The sequence below is a fragment of the Pseudochaenichthys georgianus genome, chromosome 12 (genome assembly GCF_902827115.2).
Source record: "Pseudochaenichthys georgianus chromosome 12, fPseGeo1.2, whole genome shotgun sequence".
Lineage (NCBI taxonomy): Eukaryota > Metazoa > Chordata > Actinopteri > Perciformes > Channichthyidae > Pseudochaenichthys > Pseudochaenichthys georgianus.
In genome coordinates, this window is record NC_047514.1 from 7,635,716 (window position 1) to 7,658,345 (window position 22,630).

General features: G+C 42.8%; 1 protein-coding gene across 1 annotated transcript in view; it reads right to left on the reverse strand.

Moving 5' to 3' along the window:
- Positions 1–22,630, reverse strand: part of phf24 (PHD finger protein 24) — a 39,049-nt gene that overhangs the window by 7,715 nt on the left and 8,704 nt on the right. Inside the window, exons 2-6 of the mRNA XM_034095364.1 lie at positions 20,468–20,877; positions 17,891–18,076; positions 3,126–3,204; positions 1,880–2,082; positions 479–645 (exon numbers count right to left, since the gene is read on the reverse strand). Coding sequence (XP_033951255.1) covers positions 479–645; positions 1,880–2,082; positions 3,126–3,204; positions 17,891–18,076; positions 20,468–20,875 — 1,043 coding nt within the window. The 5' untranslated portion in view covers positions 20,876–20,877. The remainder of the gene's footprint in view (positions 1–478; positions 646–1,879; positions 2,083–3,125; positions 3,205–17,890; positions 18,077–20,467; positions 20,878–22,630) is intronic.

Consider the following 22,630-nt stretch of genomic DNA (forward strand, 5'->3'; position numbering starts at 1 on the left):
TAATTAAGATTCCAAGTTATATGGGAAATGGCAGCAAAAACAATTATATTTAAATTATAAGTTATATTTTCAGCCCTGGATTTAACACTGAACTGACAATGCACTTTTGTACTGATGCTGAAAACATAAAAGTCTCAGTAGTCTCATTTTATATTTTGTTCAGGTAAAGAAGCGTGTCACCTGCAAAGCCATCAAAATGGACACTGTTACTGCGGCTTATGTCAACCAGAGGGAGATGATGTAATGCGAAAAGTAGACAGCTTGTTATCTTGCTTTCAGTCTTCTTTCTGACTCTCTTCCCTCCCTACGCAGCCAAAACCACTTTTCCCTCTGCCAGCTGCAGTTTGCATACAGATGAGATCCTCACTCTGCTGCCAGACGTGAACATAGACGCGTGCCTTTTTATCTCATTCTAGACTTTTCACAAAGTATTCAAACATGTTGTGTCGGGATGCTGACCCTCTTTTGGTTTGCTCACCTCACATTGCAGGACTGCGAGTCTTTGCTCTGTTTGTGGTACCAGGACTGCTGGGCCTGGCGGGATTCTGATCTTGTGATCACGTCGTCTTCATCCAGGTCCAGACCCAGGAACACTGTCCGGGCGGTGTTCCTCTCCTTGGCGGTCAGCAGACGCACCATTGAGTTCTAGAAGAAATCAAACAGATTTTGAGATAAGGTGTCCTGCATCTACTCATATTAATTCCCTTCCCCTTGTATGACTTTGATGGCTGTAGTTTAGGGACCACAAAAAAGGTATTTTAGTGCCGAATTCTTGGCCTCAATCATTCTCAATCACATTAGCGCTGTCTGACATAATCAGCTACCGCTGCTCTACCCCCCAGACACACACACAGTCCGTTAATGTAATCTCCTAGACAAAAGCAAAGCACAACATTTGAACTCCGGTGAGATGACAATGAGTATGAGTAATTCAGGCTGGTGGATGAAAGCCATCATTTCTGGATGACTTGGCCCTGAGTCCTACTATCACACTAACCTCATCATAAAGTAGTCTACGATCTTTTATTGCATTCTCTACAAGGTTGATTAGAAAGTATTTAGGCTGACCCGAGGAAGGATTGCCTTTGGCAAACACCTTGTTTGGGTGAAAGAGAGAGGATCAGGTAGACATTTTGTGTAAACAAACTATATTTAGTATGGTTGCTCAACACAGTTTGTTAGCAAGTGTTTGCAAGTGTTACTGGCGGTTCGTTAGCAGTTTGTTAGCAAAAGTTATTAGCAGGATAATACCCTCCATTTTGAATGTGTTTCTTAGGTGCTTTACATCCAACATGTGCTAATACCTGAAATAAAAAATAGGTTGTTTGCCAATGTGTTCTGAAATGATCCCAGTTTTAAACACATTAATTGAAACGACTTGGTTAAGTTAAGGGGAAAGATTATGGTTTGGGTAAATACGTACATGTATTATGTAACCCAGATTAGCTACATACATTTAAAAATGACATTATGTATGGGCCATAGTTTAGTCCGTCATTTTTTATAAATTGAATTGAGGTCTCCAGGTCAAAAGTCTATCTCTTCCATCCATACAAAACATTTCCATATGTGGATAGTCGCTATACGCTCCGTCACTTGACTCCCTCCTTTAATCCTGTTCATTTACTATGACCACTAAAGGTCTCCATGTTACGAAAAAAAAAATTCTGTGCAAGATGCTTAACCTGAAATTGCTCCTAGGTATGTGGTCAATGGTATTGAGTGTGTGTAAGCCACTGTGGACAAAACCATCAGCTACATAACATGTCATATTTACGTAATGTAATCTGCAGGCTTCAATTGGATGCTGTAGAAAATTCCTTGCGTTTAGAAGTTGCTTTGTTATTATGTTTTGAATATGCTCAACATGATTCCTCACCTCTGAGCGAAACTTCTTCAACATCACAAGAGACTCGAAGTAAAGGAAGTCCGACCACTCGATGTGACCCTTCTTCTCAGGATCCAGCGCCGCGAACTGGGCCAGGACTTCCTCCTCCTGCTCATCGGTCAGATCCTTGTCAAAAAGATGCTTGGATGCATGATGGCGGTACTGCAGAAGCTCGTCCGACACAATGCAGGACTCTACAGCGGCGGGGAACACATCACATCAGACCTAATTAGGCGCCGAGCGGTCGTCAAGATGTAATTAACTTATCATGACTCATTCTCTACGAAGGAAGGATGACCTCCCACTGTTAGCTCGCTATAAGAGCTGCAGGATAATACCACACATTTGGAAGAAGCAATGATAGGGGCAAATAATGTAAGAACTCTGACTTGGAAATAACCTTAACATATTCAAAGGAAGAAAACAGTGGGCTTTGATTTCATATTACGGTGGCTTGACGCTGACACAGTATATTTGTTGTTGATATTTATCCTTTAGCTAATTATCATTATTCCCTCTTGTTTTGAGTTTCAACTTTCTTTAATGTTTAACAGTGCAAACAGCTAACAGGGCTAATTAGGTCTCTGGAAATATACAAACAAGAGTACGAGTCTCCAGCCAACATTCCCATCCCTTAAAATACATATAACATTCTCTAACTGCTTAATATTTTATAAACATTGACAGACCTCCTGCCACTTTAAAACAAAAAGTTCCTCTTTGATTTTGGCATTCAGTTTCAGTGCTTAGGAGATATGGAAATATAATCAACCTGTTTGGAATACAATTAATAAAAAGCATTTACAATAAGGAAAAAGCAAAAGAAACGTAATGATTTAAAAACAACACTATAATAAAAAGTTAGGGTTACAAAGTCTACTTTTTAACTGTTCTGACGGGACATAAAATACCCTACTACTCTTTGATCAAATATGTCATAAAAAGGCTACCATATTCTGAAGAACTTTTCATGGAAACATTAATGTATCCAGCGTTTTAACGTTGAAGAAGAGGCTCAATTCCATTTCCATTTGATTGCCTGTTCGGTAAAGGGATATAAATACCAACAATTGCTGTTTGGGGGTTGGATTCAATAGTATTTTTGTGAAAATACTTCTTCCGGTACTGCACAAACCGAAGCTTGGGACAGAACCAAAACGCCCTGATTTAGACAAATGGAGCCAATGCCTATACTTTTAAATTGAATTTATTTTCTAACCTTGCTGCAGTGACTCACCTGGAATGATCTTGCACTGCTTGAAAGTCTCCATGAGACTGTACATCTCCTCCTCTGTTAGCAGCAGATTTAGATTATCCTGCAGAAAAAGGAGTGAGACAGGGGTAGAGAATTACATTACGTAGAATATATGCCACTCACACATTTTCTTTTACAGTCAAGTGGTACATTACTTGATGTGTATAAGTGAGTGTGCTGTAATCACATAGACATAGTCCCAGATGGGGCTCCTCCTGTAATTAGAGTATTGGATTTTGAATCCATCTCAGTAACTTGTTTCCCAGGAGACTCACATGATATGCTTATGTATCTCTTACTCTCCTCATAATTACATCATTAGTAAAACAAAAAAAGAAAGCCAGAATGACAAGAGTGATTTCCGGTGCTTTTCAATGAAGGCGTTTTAAAGGCCATTACAATGGAAAAATAACTTTGAATTGAAACAATGTGTTATGCACTTTGCTAGAACATTACATCATGATTTATCCTCTTACTTAAATACACAGAACTATTATTTATGTGAGTTTGGCAAAATGTTGTGTAGCAAAAAATAATGATAATCGAGCAATAATGGATGAATGATGTGTACAAAAAGAAATCCAGGCAACAGCATATCCACAGGCCAGGAAAATCACAGGAGACTGCTATTTGAATATGTGTATATTACTTGTACATTATTTATCAGATAAGTGGCATGATGGAAGTTTAATAACCCTTTTGGGATTACCGGGGTTAGTCAATTCCAGTTTGTTTAAATGGGCCTCACTCACTGTTGCAATATGTCAGGGCTTCATAAAATCCACATTATGAAATCTAAATGAAAAAGCTCAGCCGCCCACTCTTCTAGCGCTTTTCCTAATGCTCAATGATGCTTTACATAAAATCAGATCAGAACAGAACAACAAAAACAAAAGTCCTTATCCAATTGCAAAGTCAAATGTGTGGTGGGGGGTTGGAGGTTGATGATTAGAGATTGAGAGTGATTAAGTGAGTTTTTTAAGGTTTTTTTTAAGGATTCAAGAGTGTTTTGGGGAGCCAGTGGAGGTCATGGAGGATATATTGAAATGAGTTGTACTGTTAAATGTGAGGATTTTCATGTGTTGCTTTATGCTTTTATCTGATTTAATGATTAGCGTGTGATACTATTGTGTATCGGCCTCATTAAATCAAGACTAATAAAATAGTATAATACCAAATACTGGAATTTCCATATAAACAGTATTTCATATAAACATGATGAAAAGTTCATGGTGCTGGTTAAAATCCAATTCAGACACAACCTGCCACTGACTGAACTCACACACATATTTCCAGCCGTTTACAAGCAGAAAAGTTTCTCCCCTCACAAACATGGCCTCATTATATCCGCCATGGAGACAAGTGTGGCAGCTTTGTGACGTCCTCGTGCTTTTCCTCAACCTTTCATCCAGATCAACACCTTGCCCCCCCGCTGTCTGCGCATCAAGAGTAATGCGTAGCCAATTACACTACAGCATGTCCTTGATGCGAATATCCGGATGTTGTAAATGGGTGCTAGTTCCTAACCTACTTAATATTTTAATGGATACGGGAATCTCACTCACATGTGGATGTCCTTTCCTCCTTCCCCTCTTTAATTTATCAAATTGTGCACGTGCATTTGCAGGTGTAATCCTGAACATATCCGCCCTGAATGACCATTCAAAAGTTAAGGAAATCCAAAAATAGAAATTAAGCAAATGTATGACATTTTGATTTTGACATAATTTTACCGAGACTGAAAGCTTTGGCCTGGCCATACAACAGCCAACAGAGGTCTGAATTGTTTGGAAAACCCAATGTGTTCTCCACATTATATTGTACTCATTCTCCAGTGGCTGCTTTTTTTCAGTCAGCAATTCCTTCAAAAGCCCCACATTGTTGCATTTAAAGGACAGACAGCAGGCTCAGAGTACAATATGTTATTGTGGCCAATGTGTTTTAATAATAATAATAGTTTTAAAGTAGCTGCATTGTATTTTATATATGTTACAGTATCAGTCAGTATCAGCGACAGGCGCATGTTGTAATTTGTTTATATATGACACAAACAGTCATATATAGCATTTGGGATTCATTTGCAAATTACCTACTGTTTTATGAGGAAGTATTGTTTGTTTTAAGTTGCACCTTAATCAAAAATATGTGCCAGTTCCCTTTGTATTATCTCTTGTATCTAACCTACAGTATCATTGATTTGATTTGATTGTGTTTTTTTTTTGTTAATGCATTCCGCTGTATTTTTTAATGTCCTGGTAAAAATGTACTTAGAGAATCAATTTCTCATCACTTGTCTGTCACTATAAAAACAAGATAATAATCAATAAAGGACAAAACTAATCAATCATGCTGTAAAGTTACCTCCTTTTTTTATGCCGGACATCAATTCTCTGCAATGTTCACCAACAGTCAGCAAAAACAAGAAAACTGCCCATCAGCTATTGGTGCTATAATTATATTTCTGTGTTAGTCTGACAACATTTGAAACATGAGCAAAGCACAAAATGTGATTTAAGGGTTTATACAACACCTAGAGACAGCTTCTTGAAAATTAACACAAAAGGCCCCCGGGGAGAAAACGGTATAATACTAACAAAACATTCTAATCTTATTCTGGCAGCTTGCATAAATAGAGACGTTTGAGACTTTTCTCTTCAGACAAATGACGGCATTGATGTGTTTGTTCAAACAGCTTTAAATAGGCTTCTGAAGCAGGAAGTAAGAAAACAATCTTAATGTTTTCAAAGCTTCAGGAATCAGAATGTCTTTGTGAACAGTGAATTATAATTAGATTAGTCTGTGTGAGATGTCGCTCGCAGTGAAACAACTACTACATTATGTCATGAAATTATAACCCAGCTAGCTCTGCAAATAACCTGTGAAGTAACATTAAGCGATTTATTTCAAAAACTCTGCTTTGATTAACCTAATTTCTTAATGCTGTAAAAGTTCTCCAGTATGCTAGCTTTGAAGGTACATATTGTAGCTAACTCATTACATTGAACAAAATAAATGATCCCTTATCTTGTTCCATCTCATTTACACTAGAGGTGTAAAGACATCTATAACTGTATCTGTCCAACCAACACAATTATCTGTAAAGGTAAGTGGATATAATACCTAAAGTGGGCGTGGTTTTTGCCGTAAATTAGATTAAATCTGGCGAATATTGTGTTTTCTAACCTAATACACTTGGCAATGCAATTTTGCGTTTTTAAATAATCGGATTTATGCTGTTACAGTACCATATTATAATATTTATAAATCTGGGTTTTATGAACTGTCTGATGCAGATTCTCATCTTAGACAAATAATACTGACAAATATCTGAATTGAGGAAGTTAAGGAGGACATATATAACTTAAACCTAAGTTCTAAAACAAAGTCAAAACGTCTTGTGATTCAAACAGAATTGACCTTTTTGAACTTATATGAATCGATTTAAAGAAGCAATGCTCAGAGATGTCAATCATGGCTTTATTCTTGTCCCTGAATAACAACGAGTAACTTTGCCTTTAAAATGCATCGCATTGTCTTCCATAATATCCAATTCAGGTATAAATCCAGCTTGGTGACTGAAGCGCGGCTCCGGAAAGAGCACATATTGGCTAGCAGCAAGTATTAAAAAGAAGTCTGTGGTATGAAAAAGGGTCGTCGTGTTCATGAACCTTTCCTATGTGGGATGGCAGCCATTGACCCAAACATTCAGCACTCTGCTTTGAAGACTGTCTCTAAATCCACTTTCAAGGAAACTCAGTCCAGCTGCCCACCACAGTCCCCAGTGCCTTTGTGAAATGAAATTTCAGATGTGACGCAAAGGGGGGATTAAAAAGCTCCTTTAGCTATGAGGACTACAAATTCAAATTCAAAAGCTTTTATTGTCATTGTACAGAATACAACGAGATGTATAGTTACTGCTCCAGCGAGTGCTTTAAAAACAGACATATTAAAACACAGATTAAAAGGTCTGACAGTTTCGACCAGCAAGTAGTGCACACAGCTTCGGATGGTCATGTAGATGACCCGGATTAATACATAAATAAATGAATAAAATAGAATTATGAAAATATATATGATAAATATTAGAGCCGTTACTTTCTATACACAGAGGGGAAGAACCCGTTCAGGAAGCTTGCCTACTCCCTGAGGATGGCATGGGCTGATGTAGGGCTCCACGGTCCCATTAACTTCACCGACCTCCGCACAGTCCACGCCGATAATGCGAAGAGATTTCAAGACAAAGGCAACCGCCAAAGAGTGAGTGATTTCATGTGTCACAACACTGCAACTGCGGACAAATTTTACGCGAATAATCCTTCTTTGAAGGAGGCTGCGGACATTCGGTTGCTCTTCACAGAGTCACTGCAAGCAGCGGCGGCGGCATCGACAGCAGCAGCAGCGGGAAATGAAGACACTTTTGCGGGTATTGACATCGACAGTGACAGCTCTGGAGAGGAGCACAGCCCGGCTCCCTACCAAGACTCCCTACCAAGACATGTCCCGAAGAGGGACCAGTCACTGGCCGAACACAGCCCCTCAGACATGGGTGAAGAGAGGGTGCCATACTCTGCCCCAACTTCACCCACTGTTGCCAGTGATCAACTTGTAAATATGCAGTGTGTTGTTGTAATCAGTCCCCTTGTAAATACGTTATATCCTGTGTGAATGTATTTATTACTGTCAATATTACTGTAAATAAAGTGTGTTAAAATTACTAAGTGTTCTGTTTTTAAAGCCCACTATGGTTTTTTTTCCTTTAAGATCCCCAGGGGCACGATATTCTGGTTCTGGTGGTAGCATGGAGGTGTTTAGTCCAAGTGAGGAGTGCTCAAGTGTGGGATGATTTGTAAGGTAGAAGAGGGTAAAAAAAGTTAAAGTGTGAACCTCCAGCAGGGCAGGTGGTGCTGTGAAGAGGGCCGACTATGGGTGCCGATGGGCGGACGGTAAAGCACCGCAAAGTAGACCCCCTTTAAGTGTAGCCAGGGGCACGAGAAACATCCTCCATGGAGGTTGGGTGCTGCTGCTGTGAAGAAGGCCGACTATGGGTGCCTATGGGCGGACGGTAAAGCACCGCAAAGTAGACCCCCTTTAAGTGTAGCCAGGGGCACGAGAAACATCCTCCATGGAGGTTGGGTGCTGCTGCTGTGAAGAAGGCCGACTATGGGTGCCTATGGGCGGACGGTAAAGCACCGCAAAATACACCCCCCTTTAAGTGTAGCCAGGGGCACGAGATTCTTGAGGGTGTGATCATCTTGGTTTAGTCCGTGGGGGAGTGCTTAAGTTCGGGGGCCCGGGGACCCAAGGTGCTCGAGGTTCTGGAGGTACATGGGAGGGATCCTGGAGCTCCTCAGTCCGTGTTTTGGGGGTCTTGGAGCGGCCCCGAAGAGGTGCCTTTGTCGGTGTACCTAATGGGTAAGAAAGCCAGTCTACACAGGTCGTGAAATGTGATTGAAATGTACAGAGTGCTGTACATTTCAATCACTTTGAATGGGAGTCGTGAGGTGTGGATGAAATGGCCATATCTCCCTTAAATTCACAGCAAAGTTACCCATCTTTCACACACTAATTCATGGGTAACAGAGCCATGTGCACCATGCATTTAAAGTAATGTTAGCCAGCTTTCAGACACTAATTCGTGGGTAATAAAGGCCTGTACATCTCCCTGTTTGAAAGGGCCATATCTCCCTTAAATTCACATCAAACTCACCCAGCTTTCACACACTAATGCATGGGTAACAGAGCCATGTGCACCATGCATTTAAAGTAATGTTAGCCAGCTTTCAGACACTAATTCGTGGGGAAGAAAGTCACCCTGGTCGGGTCGTGAAATGTGATTGAAATGGACAGATTCCTGTACATTTCAATCACTTTTAATGGGAGTCGTGAGGTGTGGATGAAATGGCCATATCTTCCTTAAATTCACATCAAACTCACCCAGCTTTCACACACTATTTCATGGGTAATAAAGCCATGTGCACACTGTATTTAAAGTAATCTTAGCCAGCTTTCAGACACTAATTCCTGGGGAAGAAAGTCACCCTGGACGGGTCATCAAATGTGATTGAAATGGACAGATTCCTGTACATTTCAATCACTTTTAATGGGAGTCGTGAGGTGTGGATGGCCTGTTGAATCCGATTTTGAGCACTCTTTTCCCCGCATAAACTAGTTTAAATCACCGTTAAACACTTATTCTGTTGATGTCTATATAACCGACTTCCCGCTATGCATTAAGTCGGTTATATGGACCCTGTACACTAGGCATACCGCGGCCGGTAGTAAATGTCCAACCATTGTACCCTCTGGTCCCTAGGGTATGTAAGGGGACTGAGAGGCAGAGTAGTGGGAGACACCTACATTCCCAATAGGTGGCTCCACCCACTGCCAATTAACAGTATTGGGAGCAGGTGTGGAGACCTCACACCTGGTGCTCATCACTCCCTCAAGGGAGACAAAAGCACCTAGAGTTGCTCAGTTGTGTGTGGCACATGGAGGGAGCAGGAGACTCCCAGCGTGAGGAAACATTTTGTAAGTCAGTTAGCGGCCCGGCTATGTTAGCCTTTCTATCGTTAAAGGTATCTTTTAGTGATGGCGAGATGAAGCCTTATGAAGCTTTCCAGCCAATTGGTTGGCAAAAGGGTTCATCTCATGAGGCTTCATCACGGGCTTCATTTGAACACAAACCCCCCTGTTGGTCAAAGTGTGTAAAACAGGCAGGTTGGACATCTCAACAGTGTGCTCTCTCATACTGAGTTCCCATTGAGTAAAGCCTTAGAATAACCCTAAACAACGAACATAACATCATATTTTCATGTTAACAATATTGTATTTATTCCAGTTTAATGATTGTGATTAAAAATCCTAAGGAAGCTGGTAAACATTGCAAAGAGGGATTTGTATTCCTTAATAATATTCATAAACTTAACCATGTTGTAGCCTGAGAAAGGCTAAACCATATCAAAGAATACACGTATTCACTACATTATCTCATTTAGCTGAAGCTTTTATAAACAACAAAAAATACGTATTGTTCAGTCGTTGAACCAGGGACCCTGCGGTCATGAGTCAACTGCTTTCCAACTGAGCCACAGCACACATGCTGAATCTCCTTGAAAACACTGTAAGATATGTATTCCTGTATTTATTGATGTTTTTATTCCTACATTTATTTATTATGACATGTTCCGACCTCTATAAGTGAGGGTCTGAGCTCTCTTGATTCCATTGTGTCCCCGGGCCCACCGGGTACAGGAGGGCTAATATGGTTCTTCTTATTATACATCCATGGGTATTATGAGCGTTGTGGTTCAACGGTTCAACCGATCTGAATCGCTTCCTGAAGCAGTCACGTGGTATCGACAAGCAGCGAGGCTTTGTTTGTCATCGATGACGTCACTGGCCCAAAACGATACAAGCCTCGATACATGCTTCACAAAAAGCTTCGGGGATTACTCGACATACGCTCCGAAGCCTCGGCGCAATACGTAACATCACTAGTATTTTTTAGTTTAACAGCAATAAAGCCTCTTTTTTTGGATTTGAACACTGCCTCTGTCGTGACTGCTTCACTACCACTTTTCTCTTTATCTGCCCAGTCCTGTTACACTGGTGGAGAATGCGGGCATAAGGACTCTAGTGGTGGTGTTACAGTTAGTGTAATTCGGTTTCAAGATGGAGGATGTACTAAGGGAGTTGGTGCGTATTTCTACTGAGCAGCAGACTCTGCAACGGCAGATGATACAGGAGCAGCAGAAACAGAATGCGCTTCTCCATGTGGAGGTCCAAAAATGCCTAACAGCAGCCTCTCCTACCCAGAGGGAAGCAACCGTGCAGCCTAACCCAGGTCGATTCATCCCCAAAATGACGGAGAGTGATGAGATAGAGGCCTACTTAATAGCCTTTGAGCGCACTGCTGAAAGAGAGGGCTGGCCAAGGGACTCCTGGGCTGATCTGGTTGGACCATTCCTCCTGGACCCGGCACAGCAAGCTTACTTCGACCTCCCTCCTGACTAAGCAAAGGACTACGTCGTCTTGAAGAGGGAAATCCTGGCGAGGTATGGCTACAGCTTAGCAGCTAGAGCCCAGCGGTTCCATGACTGGAAATACAAGCCAGAGCCCAGATGTATGACCTAGGCCGGGTAACCAGAGACTGGCTGACATGCGACCCCGAAAAGTTGAGCGTTTTAGAGAGGATAATGATGGACAAATATATTCGGTCTCTGCCCTATGAGACCAAGAAAATGGCAATCCAGCAGAATCCAGCCAGTCTGGATGAGTTGGTTAACGTAGTGGAGAGCCACGTGGTCACAGCGGACCTGCTTAAGTCCACACGACCAGACACCGAGTGGGGCCGGAAAGCCAGTGGGGAAGCATCACGGACTAGACGGGCACGAGAACCGCAATGGGAACCCGAAGAGGTAAAGTGACGACAGTCCTACCTGCCAGAGGGCCAACCGCGTTGCTACCAGTGTGGGAGGATAGGCCCCATTGCCCGGGATTGCCCAGGGAAGGATGAGCTAATGCCGACCGCCCACTCATCTGGTGCAAGGCCCTGCCACCTTCTTGACTCTTGCTGGGTACAGGAAAGCTCCCCGGCTCAAATGATACCAGTCAAGGTAAATGGAAAAGTTGCAGAGGCGCTAGTGGACTCAGGAAGTGTGGTGTCCCTCATTCAACCCCACCTCCTCGACTATTTGCCATCTGAAGAGACTGTGCCCGTCTCCTGTGTCCATGGGGACACTACATTATACCCCACTTGCCTCATCCACCTTACCACAGTTAAAGGCAGCTGTGAGCTGAAAGTGGGGGTGGTTCCTTCCCTATCAGTCCCAGTCTTGGTAGGGTGAGACTGCCCACTATACAAGCGCCTGCGGCACCAGAAGGAGGTGAGTCCCAAAAATCCCAGGCGTGCCAAAGGAAAGCGAGAGAAAGGACAAATTGCCACCCAGGGTACGTCTCCTCAGCAGTTCCCCAAAGTTGTGTGTGCTGTGCCGGAGGAGCAGAGAGTCAACCAATCTTCCAGTGCAGACGAGGCAAATGATAACCCTTTTGTTGCTTTCCCGGGAGACCTAAGCACAGGGGATGAGGAGGGTGAAGTCGCATTGCTTCCAAGTTTGAAGGGCCAGTTCGGGACCGCCCAGATGGAAGACCCCAATCTGTTGCATGCACGCAGCAAAGTTACGGAAATAGAGGGAAAACCTGTTCCAGGAGTAGGTGAGTTTACATGTCCTCATTTCCTAATCAAAAATAATCTGTTATACTATGCCAAAGAGGTTGAAGGTCAGCGAAGAGACTTGTTGGTTGTCCAAAAACAATATGTGTCCACAGTGTTGCATCTGGCTCACAGCCATGTCCTAGGGGCCCACCTAGGGGTTGAGAAGACAAGGCAGCGGATTGGGAGCCGGTTCCACTGGCCAGGGGTGGTAAGAGCTATAGAGGATTATTGTCACACCTGTGTTGAATGTCAAAAGATGAGTCCTAAACCACACTTTAAAAATCCCCTAATACCTCTACCGATAATCGATGTACCGTTTTCTCGCATTGCCATGGACTTAGTGGGATCGCTGTTGAAGTCGGCCAGGGGACATCAGTATATTCTTGTGATCCTTGACTATGCAACCAGGTACCCGGAGGCCATTCCCTTGAGGAACATGACAACGAGAGTGATTGCACGTGAGCTGCTTCACCTATTCAGCCGAGTTGGGATTCCTAAAGAGATGCTAACAGATCAAGGCACTCCCTTCATGTACAAGATAATGAATGATCTCTGCAGGCTCTTCAAGGTAAAGCAGCTTCGTACATCTGTCTACCATCCTCACACCGGCGGATTGGTAAAACGCTTTAACAAGACATTGAAATCCATGTTAAAGAAGGTTGTTGACAAGGATGGTCGTAACTGGGACCAGCTTCTGCCCTATGTCCTGTTTTCAATCAGGGAAGTTCCACAGGCTTCAACCGGTTTCTCCCCCTTCGAGCTGCTGTACGGCCGACAGCCCAGAGGACTTCTCGACATCGCGAAGGAAGCCTGGGAGGAGCAACCAAGCCCCCATCGGAGCCTGATTGAGCATGTAGAGACGATGCAGACTCATATGAAAGATGTTTGGCCCATGGTCAGAGAGCACATGGCTCAAGCCCAAGAAGCCCAGAGGAAAGTATATAACAGAGGTGCCCAACCGCGTGAGTTCCTGCGTCTTGGATAAAGTGCTTCTCCTGGTCCCCACCACAGAACACAGATTCCTGGCATCGTGGCAAGGTCCCTATGAAGTGGTAGAGAAGGTGGGACCAGTCAACTACAAGGTACGCCAACCTGGCCGTCGCAAACCATCCCAAATATATCATGTTAACCTGTTAAAGAAATGGTATGCCCGAGAGGCACTGCTGTGTTGTGGTTCCCCGGTTGTGTCCCCCTCTTCTCCCGACAAGGAGGTGGCCGAAGTTGAATACGGACCAGGGCTGTCCAAAGCTCAGTTACAGCAAACCAAGGAACTGGTTCAGCAGACTTTGGATGTGTTCTCACTACGACCTGGACGCACAACGATGGTGGAACATCAAATCCACACAGAGCCTGGCCAAAAGGTAAATATGCGGCCCTACCGGGTGCCGGAGGCAAGACGGGCGGCCATTGAGCAAGAAGTGCAGAAAATGCTGGCTATGGGGGTGATTGAAGAATCTCACAGTAAGTGGACCAGCCCTGTCATTCTGGTTCCTAAGCCCGACAAAACCAACAGGTTCTGTAATGATTTCAGAAAATTGAATGAAATCTCCAAGTTTGATGCGTATCCTATGCCCAGGATAGATGAGCTAATTGATGGGCTTGGGGAAGCCAGATATATCAGCACTCTGGACTTGACGAAAGGGTATTGGCAGGTCCCACTTGAAGCAGCCTCAAGAGAGAAGACGGCCTTCGCCACCCCCACAGGGCTGTACCAATATACTGTGCTTCCCTTCGGGCTTCATGGAGCACCAGCCACGTTCCAGAGACTGATGGACAAGGTTCTGAGGCCACATCGTGAGTATGCAACTGCCTATTTGGATGACGTTGTTATCCACAGTGACTCATGGGATAGCCATCTCATAAGGCTTGCAGCAGTGCTGGAATCTCTCCGAATGGCGGGCTTGACAGCCAATCCAAGAAAATGCAAGCTTGGACTCGAGGAAGCCGAATATCTGGGCTTCACCATTGGGCGGGGCAACGTTAGACCACAAGAAAGGAAGGTTCAGGCGATCCAGGACTGGCCACGGCCGTCAACAAAGAAACAGGTGAAAACCTTCTTGGGTCTGACGTCCTACTATTGCCGTTTCATCCCAAACTTCTCCACAGTAGCCTCTCCCCTTACAGACCTGACCAGAGACTCACATGGTCTAATGGTCAAGTGGACAGGAGAGGCTGAACACGCCTTTGAGGGACTTAAGAGGGCTCTCTGCGCACGGCCGGTGTTGATGACCCCAGACTTCAGCCGGGGGATGATTGTGCAGACGGATGCGTCAGAAGAGGGCATAGGAGCAGTACTATCCCAGGAGGTTCACGGTGAGGAACACACCGTCATGTACATCAGCCGGAAGCTGAACACAAGGGAACAAGGGTATGCTACTGTGGAGAAAGAAGGCCTAGCAATAAAATGGGTGCTTGAGCGCCTCCGGTATTACCTCTTGGGACGACACTTCACTCTGGTAACTGATCATGCCCACTGATCTGGATGGCAAATAAAAAAGACACAAACGCTAAAGTAGGAAGGTGGTTTGTCTCACTACAAGAGTTTCACTTCTCTATCATCCACAGAGCCGGAGCCAAGCATGGGAATGCAGATGCTCTGTCCCGTAGAGATGCCCTGTGGACCATGGTCACCTCTCCTCGGCCAGAACTTAAGGGGGGGGTGTGTAAGGGACTGAGAGGCAGAGTAGTGGGAGACACCTACATTCCCAATAGGTGGCTCCACCCGCTGCCAATTAACAGTATTGGGAGAAGGTGTGGAGACCTCACACCTGGTGCTCATCACTCCCTCAAGGGAGACAAAAGCACCTAGAGTTGCTCAGTTGTGTGTGGCACATGGAGGGAGCAGGAGACTCCCAGCGTGAGGAAACAATTTGTAAGCTGGTAAGTCAGTTAGCGGCCCGGCTACGTTAGCCTTTCTATCGTTAAAGGTATTTTTTAGTTTAACAGCAAAAAAGCCTATTTTTTTGGATTTGAACACTGCCTCTGTCGTGACTGCTTCACTACCACTTTTCTCTTTATGCCCAGTCCTGTTACAACATAGAGACATATCATGATTATTGCACAGTGGGGATATGGGGAGTTATTTTTGTGTGTTTGTGTACAATTTACAATTTGAATAAAACATCACGGTCTCTCCCTCGCTCATTCCGCCCCCATCATCACAAACCGGAGGAGCTCGCCAAATACAGAGGACCTTTGGCTGTCTTCTCTCTGATTGTGTGAAAACATCCGCAACTTTTGGGAAGTGGTTTCACTTCTCAGGGCTGCCTAAAGAACCGCGAAGCTCCCACTCCATTCTGAAGGGCACTCAGGCGAAAGCACTCTCCAGTTGTTTATGTCTGAATTAAAAGTGATTGCATTATGCCTCTGTGATCACCAGAGAGTCAACCGTTTTGGCATCTGCCTTCAATGCAAATGATTTTTTTAAACGATAAAACTCTCCCAGTTGCTCGACTTTACTTGACCTCTAGTTGAATACATTTCCATATACAAATATTACAGTTAAAAGCTTAATACAAAGACGTCTCTGTCCTTATCTCACCCTTGCTGAAAGTCATTATGGGCCATAAATGAAGTTGATGCTTCTAAGTTGACTTTTAACAATCTTGCACATACTGTATACTGTATCCATGTCACAACGAGGATGGTACATATTCCAACATTATTTTAACTACAATTAACATTGTGACGACTGAAGTCCTAATTATAAACTATTAATTACAAGTGCATTAACAAGCTATCTCATGTGAAAAATAATAGCAGAAACTATTGATTACACATGAAAGCTTTAGCACAAGTTCAATAAGGAAGACCTAACAATGAGTCACTTACACGTCACTCTATTGCTCTCTCCCCCCTTATTAAATGCGTGGGCGTCACCCCTCAGCAGCCAATTGCTGCACACGTTAAATTCCTTAAATGCCTGCTCTTCCTTCCCGTCAGTTGTCATTTCAGGTGACCACACGCAACCCTCCTCCACCCCTCTCGCCTCCCGTCTCCTCCAGGACAAAGCTTAAACCTTCCTCTTTCAGACTGGTCCCACCTACTTATCACCACCACCAGTGTCTTGACCCCGGGGATTTCATCGGAGCGGTTCTTTCCCTCCTGAATGATTATCCTGCAAACCGGGGCATAATCGCCAAACACCATTCCATTCTCCTGTTGTATTATCATGGCAATCATTTCATTCATATGACGTGTAACAATAAATATGTATTCCATACATCACGTCTCTCCGGGTTGAACTGCTGCTATGGCAACTCTTGCCGGTAAATGTACTCAGCTGTAGCTAATTAATTTTGCTAACTCAACCAGGGGCTGTGTCCCAATTCAGCGGCCGCATCCTACTGAGGAATATGAACCATCGTTCAATTCCACCTGTGTGTTCCCTGCTATGAATGTCTGTCTCATTTTCCGTGAGTCTGTTCATTTACATTCACACATAGATTGTATAAAGTGAAGGTAGCCTCCGGGTCTGATCAGTGAAGACATGAGTAAGTTCCTCAAACCTGCATTGTTTCTAATGGCCAGCAGGGCCACTGGTTGCAAAATAACTCTAATTTTATAGAAGTCTACGAGAATATGACCCTACTTTAGACCGTGTTCAAAACGATGTAAATCACACAAATACACCTTTCTTGTCATTTATATAACATAATAAAAACAAGGTATTTCATGTATGAGTCATTTTAGAGCAATTATATATTTCGGTACCACTTTACAATAAGACTACCCTTATAAAGGATTCATAAAGGGTTTATAATTAGGTTATGAATTAGGCTGTAAACACTATTAATCATTAAGAACCATGTATACACCAGTTCTAACGTAGTTTTCATACATCAACACATGCTCACTATTTGTCAAGATGACTAAGCCTTATAGTGGCTACTTAGCGAGAATCAACTCAGTGAACAACAGATACCAAGGATGCTGGCTGATGAAGAAGACGAAGTAAGCTAGGTACAGTAGCCAATATAAGACTTAGCAATACAGATAAATGTGGGCTCACTATTATTTGGTAAGCAACCGATCACAGTTGCCCTGTTTATCTTTGTCTCATTCGTAAACCCTTTATAAGGGTAGTCTTATTGTAAAGTGGTACCTATATTTCTTTCCATCAAACTCTCTTTTTTTGGAATGCAGGTTTATGTTTTGATTGTATGGCTTGAGGCCCAGCTTATCATTGGTACATTTTCTATAGTATCAGGATAATACTGGTCGCCCTCATCTTGTTAGTGACACCAATTATATTTCATGAAATCATTAAAGATGCTACATTTGGACAAGGGAACATATTCTGTATGTATACAAAATAACAGAAAACAAGAATAAGGTTTGCTGCCTAGACAAAAGAAAGAGTGACCAAAAAAACTATAAAACCAAAAAGAGAGAAAAACTCAAGGTGACGTTCACCCGAATTAAACGTGAAAACCACCATTGTTTTTGTTTTTACATCCTTGCATCTGCATTTATAAAGACCTGTGGGCATTTGTCATCCAGCAAGTTTAGCAAGTGAGCGGTGCAGACTTACACAATAGTAGCAGCTCCAGCCGGTGACAGTGTGGGCCGTGTCTCTCATCTCCTGCAGAGCCTCGGCCCGCAGGTAGCCCAGCTCCCTCAGGCAGCCGTCATGAAACATCCGAGTGCAGATCCTGCAGGGGTACAAGTCGTCCGCTGTCCACACCTCACACACGTCACACATCTCATCGCTCGATGGCTGAGGTGAAAAGAGGGTCAGCGTCACTTACATAAAGATTTTCGTCACAATCTTGCAATCATTTCGATAACAGATGGATGGATGAAAAAACCAATTCTTGTTTTGCGTTAGGGTTTGTTGGTGTGATGGGTATTATATTATATATATTGTAGTGGTAGTTCATGTTGTTGTCTTGCTCACAAATGATAAACACAGCGCTTCTTTTGAAAATAATATTTGATGTGATTGTCCAAGACGTGTTCGTTGTCAGTTTTTTCCAACTTCTTTGCAGACTCTAATTACAGTTAGGATACATTCTGCTGTCAAGCAAGAGCAAATGACTAATGTTCTTTCTATTTCTATTTCTTCAGGGCTGTAGATGTCTCACAGATGAGAGCATGTCCTTTGTCCTTAGTCACATCTTATCTCACAGTTATGGCTCAAGTCTTTTAACCTGATGACTCCATTTACATCGACAAGCTCCCTACATCATGAAGACATATCAGAAAGAGATGCATGTTGCCTACGGGGACTTTGACCTTTAAATTAGGTCATTCGGCAGATTCTAAGATGCAGTGCTTTACCTCTAAATCTAAAGTAACCATTTGAAATGCCCTACAGGCATGCATTTCCATGGCTCACAGTTAACCCTGTGTATTCGATGTTACAACGTACTGCTGCTCTTAGAGGGAAAAGACACAATGAATTGTTCTCCTAAAGCTTGCACAAAAGGAAAGGGTCAATGCAATCCCTAGTGTTTCTCCACTTGGGGTAATGATTGTGCTTGGCAACTTCTGGCAGTCTGAGTGTTGAAGTATAAGGTGTGCATAGTGGATATTTTTGCCTTAGAGTTGTGATAAAAAAAAGCATGAAAAGAGGAAAAGATTCAGCCTCTTGGAAGCATCAATTCACTAGTTTGCATAGATTTTGATATTTCTTGCATTGAATGGAGTGGTGCAATAACATTCAGGGTACAACCACTGGTAAAGGAAATAGGATGTTGATTTAGGCTCCAGAAAGATAGTTACTATCAAATCCACTATTATAAATAAGTTGAAAACTCAACCCATGACAGGCTAATGTAAGGATTCTGGCTGGTTTGATTCATTTTAAGGTGAGGAATCATCCCAATAACATACAATTGAGTGTCATCAGCATAGTACTGTAAGTGAAACAAGGTCTTAAGATGGGGTGGAGAAAGAATCATATATTAGTAGGTATACCGTATTTGAAATCAGAAAATAAAGAGAGTTGCCAATGGAGATAACTTGCAATTTAACAGAAAGAATACTATTTCAAACCAATTTATTTAGCTTTTTAAGGTTTTAGTTTTGCTATAACAGAAAGATCCACCCACCAAGAGGAAGAGAATAACATAACCATCCATATTCATTTACTTACTGTGGTCTACACATCATTTTACATTACATTTCAGCTCGTTCGAAACTCCCAAGTACATATCTATTATTATTTTGGCGGGTTCTGTGGACCTTTCTATGTCTGTACCTCTTGTAAAAGTGCAGCATCGGCAGTACAGCGAGTATTCAGCAGGCAGTGTTCACTCTTTGCAAAATACAGAAACCTAATGGAGTCGTTCCTCCTATGAACTCCATATCCTGTTAGTAAGCGCCGCACAGGATAAGGTCACCTCTCTGAGGCAGCCGGAGCACCCCTCCCACAGGAAGCTCGCTGTGAAGAGCCCTCATGCACAACCCGTAAATAACAAATGAAAGGCTTAACAGAAAATAAAAACATTATACTAATGCTTTCTCACCTTCAACAAGGGTGTTTAGATAAAGAGTCCCTTTACAGCCAGCTTTATCATAATGCCTAACCTGAAAGAAGGAAGAGAAAACGCTCTGCTGTTGCCATGGAGATTCTATCTCTTTAATCCCAGGATTTGGGGATTTATAGTGTCTGTTTTGGTAAGGTAAAAGGTATGATGTGATATATAACTTAAATAACATCCTGGCTATGATTACCCACATCCATATTTAAAGGTCACCTATTATGTTTCCCCTATAAAAGATTCTGAAAGTATCAGAAAAAAAAAAAAAAATCGGTCTGAAAATGAGCTGATCAGATTTTGCCCACTTTATGATGTCATAACGATGTTTTGGTTTGTGTAACCATTAGCCAATCACCAACCAAGGTAACGCCCCCCCCCCCCCCCCCCACCTTATCACCTGAATCTCCTCCTAGAGCACCATTGTGGGTTTTTTAACCAAATATCTCAGAGGGGCGTGGGGAGGGGCTCCTTATTTTCATCTAAAGTAACAGACAGAGAATCAGCACTTTTGAAACAGGGCTGAAACAGAGGGGTTTATGGGATGCTATAATGCATGATCTGCGAGACCTTTAATATATTGATAAAAAACAGGATAATAGGGGACCTTTAAGCTCAGATATTACCTGCTCTTTCTTTTTCAGCTCCACCTCTACGGGCTGGTCGTCATCAGCTTCCCTTTTGGGCCGAACGAAAGCAGGTGGCGTGAGCTGATGGGTCTTGTCGAGATCTTCCGGTTCCACTCCTTTCCCGTCCCGTAACCTGGACCAAGACTCCTGGTTGACCTTACAGTCGTCCTTGGCCGGCTGCGAGGTGGACGGACCTGGGTTATTGTCCGTCTCCTCTGGCTCCGCCTCCTCTGTGGTCTTGTCATCAGCATTGGCCGAAGGTTTTGCTTTGGCTTCCTCTTCTTCGTCGTCCGAATTTTTGGCGGGGGCAGGGCGGTCCTTAATGCCCGACTGGAAGGCAAAGACCACAGCGTTGCATTTCTGCACCTTCTCCACCTGCTGCTTCTTTGACATGAGCACTCCCATGGCTACAAACAGATGGAGAGAGAAAGAGACAGAGAACCGTTACACAAGTGCGCTGCATTTATAATTCACTGCAAGAGTGACTCACAATTGTACAGTTGATATCCAAGTTTAAAGCCTTGGATAACTTCTGCTTCATCACGATTGTGCAGGTGTGGTTTGATCAGATTCAGTTGACAGTCCTGGCAACATGAGAACACAAGCCCACAGCTGTCATGGCGATTAAAGTATTGCTACATTGTGATTGGTACATGGAAGTACGTTAGATCACATTTTGCCAATTGATGTACACCCACTTTAATACCAGTACAAAAATCACAGTGAAAAAACGAATCGAGATCCTTTCCATCATCGTAATTGAGTGCTGATATAGGTTCAGGGATTCAATATAACCTTGTGTTCCATTACATATACGCTACCACATAGCTCAATGTATACACGGTCATGAAAAGTGCATACAAACATGGATGTCCTTTATTAGTCCCTACTTTACAAAGAGCTGCTAGAGGCACATTGGACGTATGGTAAAAAAAACAAAGAACTCTCTTGTGGAATCCTGTTTTTCTTTGTAAAGGGAAGACAATATGGGAAATGTGCTGCACTCAAACAGAGATGATGTTTTGAACCTATGAATATATTAACTGTCTTTTCTCTTTTCCGTACTCGCTGAACAGCAAGGCTTCTTTCAAATCTCTTCCTTTCAGCAACACTGCCCCTAAAGTCCTCTCCTGATTACCAATAAACCTTCCCCATCTGCTCCTGTTCCCACATTTCTGTGCCAGTATTTCACAGTTCAATATCCATGAAGATGTAGATATTGACTGAGATTATGGTTTTTGCTTGAATGATTCTAGTAACAAATGTAAAAATGTGAAAACTAAAAACGGAATAGGTCGTTCCGCTTACAGCAAAACGCCCTAGATTGCAGATTTGTATCTAAACCACACATACAAGATTTTCAATCCCAGATGGGGCCCTTGCAGTGGTAGCAGATGTTTGAGAAAACAGCAAATGTGTCTATGTTGCCTTCACGTTCAAAGGCTCCTTTTCTTACTTGCGAGTAAGGGATAGCGTACACATCGATGTGGAAATCTATACTTTGGTTTAATGTGCTTGTGGCCGTCATCAACGCATCACTTGAAGGATGTCTTGAATCTGAGGAGCAGTCGATAAGAGGTATTAACAACTCGAAGGAATCAAAAAGACCGCCATAAAAACACTTTTGAAGGTCTGAGAGCAATGTAACAAGAAATATATATTCTACACAGTTGTTCAGTTGTGTATTTCTTCAACTGTTGTCCTAGTTATTTTGTTGGTATACCTTACTCTAAAGAGTTTTCAAAACCGATGTTTAGAGCACTGTAAATGGAAATTTCCAACATTTCTATAAGCCCCAGTATTTCATCCACACATGTGCTTTTTTCAGGCAATTTCTATTCCTCTGTTTACCATCCACTTTCCAAAACCCAATGTTCCTACATTGGTTGGAGTCCATATTTTGCTTTTGAGTTCAAATAATAGAGGATTAACCGTGGTTGTGTGTGCATGTATATGTGGTCCTTTTTAAATAGTCAAAAATCTGTGTTTTGATTAATATCACCTTTTCGTCAATGCTAACTGTTGACTGAAAGCAATTTAGTCTGGATAAGATAGAAGATAAGATCAACTTTATCGATCTCAGAGGAGAACATGAACTTCACTATCTATTCAGGTTTTCAATGAGTTTTTGCTGGTTATCTTTAGACTGCTGGGCATTCG